This window comes from Momordica charantia (genome assembly GCF_013281855.1).
Source record: "Momordica charantia cultivar OHB3-1 chromosome 9 unlocalized genomic scaffold, Mcharantia_2.0 BLBB01000009.1, whole genome shotgun sequence".
In the NCBI taxonomy this organism is placed as follows: domain Eukaryota; kingdom Viridiplantae; phylum Streptophyta; class Magnoliopsida; order Cucurbitales; family Cucurbitaceae; genus Momordica; species Momordica charantia.
Window position 1 is genome coordinate 19,424,721 of NW_028275167.1, and position 8,911 is coordinate 19,433,631.

The window sequence follows — 8,911 nt, forward strand, 5'->3', positions numbered from 1 at the left end:
TTATATGAATGGGAGAGTGAGACTGCTCTCTATGAGGATATAAGACTTATCCTTAAATACACTCACGAAATACTGGGATCAACACAAGGCCTTAAAGTGCTAACTATTAAAGTTTATGTCTAACACCTGGGTCATTATGTGTGAATAATAATTCTTCATTTCCCCTTTAGCGTTAGAGTTCAAGTTGGAGACCACTACTAAAGCCAGAGTAAAGATTATTATTTCACTATTAAAGGTTCAATGCATAGTCACACCTTTACGATGTATAATTATTATATTTCTTTTGGTCAATTGATTTTGATTATTTTTAACATTAAAAGAATTTTTTTTTATCTTTTAAGTAGAAAACGTTTTTGGAAAAGAGAGGTTAAAAACTTATTAATTTTATATTAAGTTAATAGTTCTAAAATTCCTATAAAGATAGGTGTTCGTTGTTGTGGAGCTTTGAGCTCAACCTCTAGTTGCAGAGTGGTTGAACTAGATAACCGTGTCTTGACATGATTGATTATGTGTTTGTTTCTCAATATCTATTCTAATTACCTTTGTTATTTTTCCCCCAAGATAATTTTTATTTATTTATTTTTAATTTTTAGTACAATAAGTGGAGTGGAGGATTTGAACTTATGATCTCTTGATTAGGGATAGGTGTCAATTACCATTGAGCTAAGCTCGTGTTGGCGAGTACAATAATTTTATTAACCTATATGGTTCTATTATATATTTTTTTAAAGCATCTCTCATTCAAACAAGGAAGCGAGAATTATGTAAATAAAGCAGATGACTATTTTATTTCAAGTAGATTGAGTAGAACAATGTACTATATAATGTAGTTTCAATCTTTTTAACGACGTAATGTTCTTTCATAACATCACATAATGTAGTACCAATTTCTTAAAAAATAAAAAGGAAAAAAAGAAAGCCAGTTAATTTTCACCATTTATTTTAGTCAGAGAGACTGTGAGGTTAACAGATTCAATCTTCTCTTTTGATATGTGATCAGCAACTATTTTTCTATATCTACAAAATAGTTCATCTATAATTGCTTCTCTAAAATGATGAATAAGAAGTGGTTCAACTACGGATCGTACGTATTTCACAAAATCATAACCATTGTCAACAATGTCGTAAAAACTCCAATCAATTCTTGAGACTTCTACATGGTTAATAGTGAAACTTCCTTCGGTTAAGACCTCGACTTTCAATTCCAATACCGATAGCATGTAGCTTGGAACATTGAATGAGTTCACTTTTTCCTCTTCTAAAATTTCCTGCAGTGAATTTACAACACAAAATATTATACTAAAAAGATATATACAATCTCTGTCACAATTTAAAACTAATTATGATATTTTACCTCAACCACCATACTTATATTGAGAGCTGAATTTAAAAACCCCCAAACATAATTGCATTCTTTATTGGATGGATCTTCCATGGTTCTTCCTGGAATTGTTAGAACCATCCGTCCACCAACAACCAATTCCTCGGCACGACACCTCAAAAACATCGAAAAGTCTTTTCCAAATTGCCTATAATTAGCTTCAAGCACACTCCTCGAACTTGTACTACCCATGAAAATATTCCCTTTGTTATTCTCCATCCCTTTAGGAACCTGCATTCCATTTTTACCATTGCTCAAGTTGAATAATAGTACATAGTATATGCAATAAATATACTAAATCACTACTAATCCAAAAGCTTAAGCTTACGAGTACATATGCAAATTTAATTATTTATCAACAATGTAACATTCTCCTTATTTGTGGACTTAAAAATTTTTCACAAGACCTAACAAGTGGCAATCAATATTGATTGGAGAGAAAATGACGTGAACACAAAACCTCCCTCTGATACTATGTTAAACTGTCATGAAACCCAAAAGCTTAAATCGGTTGCTCGTCACGCGCAAATTTACTCATTTATCAACCCATTAACAAAAAGATCATTACTATATAATAAGTAGGTTATTAGAAGTGACCTGAGAGAGCCAATAAAGACTATTAGAGGAATGAAAAAAATGGACACTTAGTGGGAAAAAATCTGGTATAGAAAGAACCCGGCACCCCATTGAAGAAACATGGACCAAAATCAGCTCCAATTTGGGTCTTCAAATGTTGTAGGAAGCTTGGCAACGATCTAAATATGGTATTGAAGTAATTTCCATGGAGGTCATTGAAGAAAATTTGATACTCCACTTGTTTGATGAGATTGGAGACAAGCATGAGAGTGTTTGGTCCAGAACAACAACCTAAGTCGACCATTGTTAAGGTTGTCGGAAAAATGTTGGTGCCGAAGAAGTCGGTAATGGCCTCCTCTGCAATTGGCCAAGCCATGGAGATTACCTTCCGCTGTTCAAAATTGTAAACTTTGTGAGATGACGAGGAAACAAACATTATTACTTCAAACTTTTTTTTTTTCTTCTTTCTCTTCTCTTCTCCCTGAATACTTCAAACTCATTTGGTTACCATTTGCGGCATGTTTGATAATGTTTTGTTTATTTGCATTATTTTTTATTGCTTATTTTTATATAAAATTTTCTCAAAATTTGTATAGAAATTAAAAAAAAACTAACCAAAATAAGTTTCTTATTTTTTTTTTCCCTATTTTCAGTTGGTTTCAAAACATAAATAATAATATTGCTTTATAATTCTTGAATACATGAGTTGATGGAAAAAATACATACATGCGCAGCGGAAGTGAGCAAAAATCGAAATAACAATCTAGATGCATAATACAATCTAGGATTAAACATGCATGATCAATGCTTAGAGATAAGTAGAGAAAAATACAAACCTTTGTAGCTTTTCAAAAATCTTCAAATAGCTCCAATAAAGGACCACCAAGAGATCTTCCTAGCTATTCTCAAGGCTTGGAATAGAGTGGTGGGACTCTTTTTAGAGAAGGAAAAAATTAGAGAAAAGTGGAGCTAAAAGGAATTATGTAAGCTTTTTGAAAACACATCAAATGGCCAAAGGTTCCAAGAGATTTAGATGTTTGAACAAAAGTCTTCTTAAATAGGCAAATTACATGCAACTCTTGCATGTCAAAGTTCACCAAAAGCTTACAACACATATTCCACTCATGCATGACATGACTAAGTGTCAAAATGCATGTCTAAGTTCACCAAAAGCTTACAACACACATTCCAATCATGCATGACATGACTAAGTGTCAAAATGCATGTTTAAGTTCACAAAAAACTTACAACACACATTCCACTTATGCATGCATGACTAAGTGTCAAAAAGTGGATTTTTGAGATTATTTAAATGTTCCACTCAACAAGTTAGTGGAATTTTCCACCAACTTGGTTAAAAACATTATTTTAATCTACTTTAGTCAACCTTTGACTTTCTCTGGTCAAAGTCAACTATTTGACTTTTTCCAAAATCCGATGTTTGATAAAATCCATGCCTCCGATTATGAATCCACATTCATAATTTTAATAGTTAAATCCTATTTAAATATTTTGTCCAAATTTCTCAAATTGATATCATATATCAATTACTTAATCATATCTCATATGATTAACCTAATTCGTACGATTTGAATTATTCCTTCAAATTATTCCAAGTTTATTCTTATATGAGCTAGCCAGGGGACCTTATGGACCTACAGATCATGAGCTCCAATGATCCGAGATTAACCGGTTAAACTCTTTAACCTAGTTAACCAATAATCGTTAACTACGCGGTCACTCCACTAAAGCCTGTAGCTGCACTCTCCTCACTGTAGATATATTATGTCCATTTGATATAACCATGATCGGTAAGTTGACCCTTCACAGGTTGTTCGTAATTACAGCTGGGTCAAAATACCGCTTTACCCCTGTAATTACCTCTTGTTCCTTAAGTCCCACTAATCCTCTGATGAACAATGATTTGTAGTCCAACTATCAAATCAAAAAATCCTCTCAAACCTTTTGATGAGGGTGGCGCCAATTGTTCAAGACCTGGATTCAGCCCTTAAGAGAACAACCTCTCTACTATCCCAAAATTGGGTAGAAGTGAATTCCTTCTTGCACCCTATGTCCCTAGCTATCTACCGGGTCTTACCCTTGAAATGGGAGGCTTATTGAGTCAGCGCTGTTGAGCTGCTCTCACCCATGCAGATCTAAGGATAATCCCGAGTAAACAGAAGTTCATAGTTAGCTCAGGATTAAGATCAAGTTACCTAGGCCATCAAAGTTGGGATAGTCAGTTTCAAACAGTAAACGGTGTTATAAAGCAAAAGTGACTATCTCATGGTCCGGTCTTATGCAAACTCTTTGCACGGGACACCCCCACTCGCATGTCTTCACATGAACGAATTAGGATCACATCGTTTGTACTAGCTACAAAGTGGGCCGCATCCATAGTGTCCCCGGAATAAGGCGCCCAACCTTATTCCTATACTATAGACCATTTAGACTGTTAACTCAAACTTGATCCATATTTATGTCTCTTACATAGAGTTTGAGTCTCAGGTACCAGTCTAGGATCTTTTATTTTATTGGATTTAGATATAGTAAGAACATTTTATTGGATCAATAACTACTTATTGATTAAAACCTTCAATAACAACTTTATTGAATGATAAAAGTATATCCGTCATTTTCAAATTATGAGTTTTAGGACATAAAACCCAACATGAGTTAGGTAGGGATGCTGTCATATTTATGGGGATTCCCCTAAATGAGGATGAAAAAATTTTTGGGTTTTTTTTTTTTTAAATAATATTTTTGTAAAAACTTATTTTTAAAATAATACTTTATCGGAAACATATTAAAAATAAAAATGCAAACTTTCAAACTATTTTAAAAATAATGCTTTGAAATTAGTTTGCCACTGGGTCGTGTCTAAGACGACCATATGATGTGGCGCAGAATTTTATTTTATTTTTATATAAATAAAAAGATAAGCATGTTTTTATGCGGTTGTCTCTTTGAAGACGAGCGGTAATTTTTTAGAAAAATAAAATAAATCATTAAAACTGGAACTTAGACAGTGTAAGAGATAACAAAATATATATTTTATGCACGTGGCACTAGAACAAAGTTTAATCTTAATTAATAAATAAAAATATATCTTTTAGCTACCCCTGATAATATAAAGAAAAAAAAGTATGTTTCATGAGAAATAGAAACAGGAAAGGTTACCAAATTACAACCCTGCCAAATCAAGAAGAGCATCCCATATAACTTGAACCTTTTGCAGTTATTTTAGGATCTATTTGTAACACCCTCCTTTTTTCATAACTTGTTTTTTGTTTCCTGATTCCCGTAGAAACTTGAAACATGAATACGTTTTGTAATCATTTATCTTTTTTTTTTCTTGAAAAATAGAATCAGAAAAAAAAATATTTAATAACTATTTCTTATTTCTTATTTCTTATTTTTAATTTTTTAGTACAAAGTCAAAGTACGTGTGCTGTTGGAGACTCAAACCACCGACCTCTTGATCGGGATATTTGTCTAAACTCAAGTTTACTTATATTTATTTTTAATTTGAGTAAAATTTTGTAGATATAATTAATATAAAAAATAATTAAAGAAAAAATAATTTATTATCTTTATATAAAGAATTAAGGTTTTTTTACTAAAAAAAAATAAAGAGTAAAAATTTTAAAATATTTTTAATTTGGAAAATAGAAAATATTAAAAAATCTAAATTATTAGCTTTAAATAAAGAATAAAATTTCAAAATATTCTTAATTTGGAAAATAGAAAATATGTTTTTTTGTTAAAGAAATTTTTTAAAAAAATAGAGTTTTACTTATGAAAATAGAACACAAAACTAAATGGAGCCCCGAAATTTCGAGTGCACGCTTAACACCAAGGGGGCAGGGCGAGGTTGGGGGGCCATCCCCATCCCCGTCTGATTGAAGATTTTTTCCTCCATCCTCGCCCCTGTCCTCGAAACTTTTGGGGCGAGGATGGGGTATTATTCTTTGTAATTATGCCTATAATGATCTTAAGTCTCCTATGAAATATGATAGAGATGATTTGTCTATTGCTGTGGTGATTAATATTATAAAAATGAAAGAATTAGAATTAAAAGAAAGTAAAAAGGATGGAGAGTCATTATTTGTGAGAGGGAGGTCTAATAACAAGAATCATAATAAGAGAGGAATTGTTAGGTTTGTAAGATGATTGCAAACAAAATCTCATATTCACTAGGGAAGAAGGTGATCATGGACATATAAGACAGGATAATTATCTCCATTGATATGAGGTATTTTTTGAGAATCCGTTCTCGTTATAAATATATATTTTTTAATTTTTAATTTTTAATTAATTTTTGTTATTACTAGTATAAAAAGTGAAAAAAAGTGGCTAAATGAGATATTAGTTTTAGTTTTTTTAAAAAAAAAATTAAAAAGTATTTATAAAATTAATATATATTAATATTATTATATAAAACATAGAAAAAGTAATAAAATATTAAACGGGGAAGGGATGGGGCGGGAAATCTTCCCCCGTCCCCATTGGAGACCCCGATTGGGATCCCCGGTCAAATCGAAGATTCCCCGACCCGATCGGATCGAGTACCTGTGAGTTTTTTTGCCATCCCTAGATTCCAACCTGATGTCAATTTATTTTGAACAAAGGTGCAAAATATATAATATTTAATCCCCTTCAAAATATTATATATATATATATATATATATATATATATATATAAAATCAGAAATCTTGGACATGAAAAATAAAAAGTAACAGGAACAGGAGGAACAAAATTATTTTTCTGTTTCCAAAATTTAGTTTCTATTTTGGAAATATTTCTCAGATTTTAGGAACAAGAAATGGGATCAGTTACAAAATTTCTAAAAGAAAGAGGAGAGAGAAATGAAAACAAAAAAAATAGGATTAGTACATTAATGGGCTATTTAAATATCCTAATTACATAAAAGGATGAAATGTATAGAATTTACACATTTGTCATGTATCAACCCTATTTAAGAGGGTACCCATCATATAAATTACTTAAATAGCCTCTTGTATTTACAAATTCATTTTAAATTCATTTTAATATGCAAAATTGATTAATTGGAAGGTTATAATTTAGATCCCATAATTTTAGTGTGATACTTTCCAAAATAAATTAAAACACCAAAACATTAAAAACAAAACCCTAAATTCCCCAAAATTGAAATCATAACCTCCCAAAATATCTCAAAATCCCGTCCAAAAATCTCCCAAATTCGAAATCTAAGAACTTTTTTCGCTTCATCCATGAGACGTTTAAAACTTCAGTTTTGGAGGACCCTTTCTACATTACTATAGGATATATGCGTTTATATCTTGTATACAACTATAAGATATATACACGTATAAGATATATACACATATACAATATATACCTATATGTACGAATATAATCGGAAATACTAAGAATATGAGACATTTAGAACTTCAATTTTCTATACACATAAACAAAATATATCCCCATATATACCAATCTTAATGGAAGACTAATAATTACAAATGGTATGGAGGACCATTTCTACAGAACTATAAGATATATATATACACATATAAGATATATTCACATATACAATATATACCTATATATACGAATATAATTAGGTATACTAACACTGTAAGATGTTTAGAACTTCCATTTTCTGTACACATACATAAAATATATTCCCATATATACCAATCTCAACGGAAGACTATTAATTACCCATGGTATAAACAGAAGGGGACAGGAGACGAGGAACACCCTGCACGACGTCGGAAACGTCCAAAGACGTCGACAGAAAGTTTATTCAGCGACATAAATTGAAGGTTTGGACGTGTCTGGGGAAGAAGAAATCAATACCTCATTGATTTGGTGTACAATGAACGGCGTTGGAAACCTGCAAAGATGTCGACGGGAATGAACAACGACGGGAATGAACGGCGTTGGAAACGTGCAAAAGAAATAAATACCTTGTTCATAAAAGCCTTGAAGATGGAAAATGAAGGTCTGGCAGCCGACGTCTTTGCACCTTGGAAACGAAGACAACGGTGAAGAAAATCGGCTTTGCACGGTGGCTGGAGAAAATTGACAGCAAACGAGGCCGAAAGAGAATCTGCAGCATTTAATTTATTTAACAAAATTGGAAGTTGTTAATTGGTGAGAGAAAAAAATCTTTTTTAAAGGAGAGATGTGAGGAATTAAGGTTGAAATTTTGAATGAGGTCCACAAGAATTAAATGAATATAATTACAAATTAAGGATTCAAATCTTTAAAATTTAAAAATTATAATAAAATAAAAATCAATAAATAAGGGTAGAAATGATATTAAAATAAAATTCTAACTGCAAATATCTAAAAGTGTAAATTTTGAAACCTAAAAACATTAATGTAATTAAGATTTCAAAATAGTCCTCCGAAGATATTATCTCAAAAAAATAAGAAAATGACCCGTTTGGTAACGTTCTCATTTGTTGTTTCTGGTTTCTAACTTTATTAAGAAATCTAAACTTTTAACAAACTATTAGGTTTTTTCTTTCTCATCTTTAGAAACAATTTCAAAATTGTATAGAAATCTAGAAAACAACAAAAATAAGTTTTCAATTTGTTATGATATAAACAAAGATTTTGTGTTGTAATAATTCTTGAATCCATGGGTGTTGGGGTCATTAAATTATATTTTTTTACATTAAAAAAGATGAACAAACATAATTAAAGAAAACATTACAGTCCTTGTCAAACAAACCCTTATCTTTTTTGGCATAGAATGTGTTCATGCAAGGATATGCACAACAGTGTATTTCCGATTACAGCTCGAACTCGGCCCCCGGACCGATCTGAATACTCGGGCAGACCTGCACAGAAAGGTGAGCACATCGACGATCAAGTCAGTACAGGTCGGACTCTTAGTTTAGTTCGAGGTCAGAAATCATCGTACCTGATCGTGGAGTGAGGTCCTCTACTTATGG

At 31.6% G+C, this 8,911-nt stretch overlaps 1 protein-coding gene across 2 annotated transcripts; it reads right to left on the minus strand.

The window, feature by feature from the left end:
• Positions 1-800: 800 nt before the first annotated feature.
• On the minus strand, positions 801-2,999 carry LOC111014115 (S-adenosyl-methionine 4-1-methyl-2-pyrrolidinyl-3-oxobutanic acid methyltransferase-like). Of its 2 annotated transcripts, XM_022288737.2 has the most exons (4): positions 2,794-2,999; positions 2,064-2,348; positions 1,355-1,612; positions 801-1,268 (listed from the first exon to the last, which is right to left on the minus strand). In XM_022288737.2, the coding sequence occupies exons 2-4, from the start codon at positions 2,331-2,333 to the stop codon at positions 924-926; spliced, it is 873 nt and encodes a 290-aa protein (XP_022144429.1). In that variant the 5' UTR covers positions 2,334-2,348; positions 2,794-2,999; the 3' UTR covers positions 801-923. The 2 variants fall into 2 exon arrangements, with proteins under 2 accessions (XP_022144429.1, XP_022144430.1); XM_022288738.2 differs by lacking the exon at positions 2,794-2,999 and having other exon boundaries at positions 1,979-2,203.
• Between the last annotated feature and the right edge of the window lie 5,912 nt (positions 3,000-8,911).

Coding starts and splice junctions, on each gene's coding strand:
- LOC111014115 (XM_022288737.2), bottom strand. CDS start 2,333: ATGGCTTGGCCAATTGCAGAGGAGGCCATTACCGACTTCTTCGGCACC. Junction 1,613..2,063: donor GTCCATGTTTCTTCAATGGG/GTGCCGGGTTCT, acceptor AATGGAATGCAG/GTTCCTAAAGGGATGGAGAA. Junction 1,269..1,354: donor ATATAAGTATGGTGGTTGAG/GTAAAATATCAT, acceptor AATTCACTGCAG/GAAATTTTAGAAGAGGAAAA.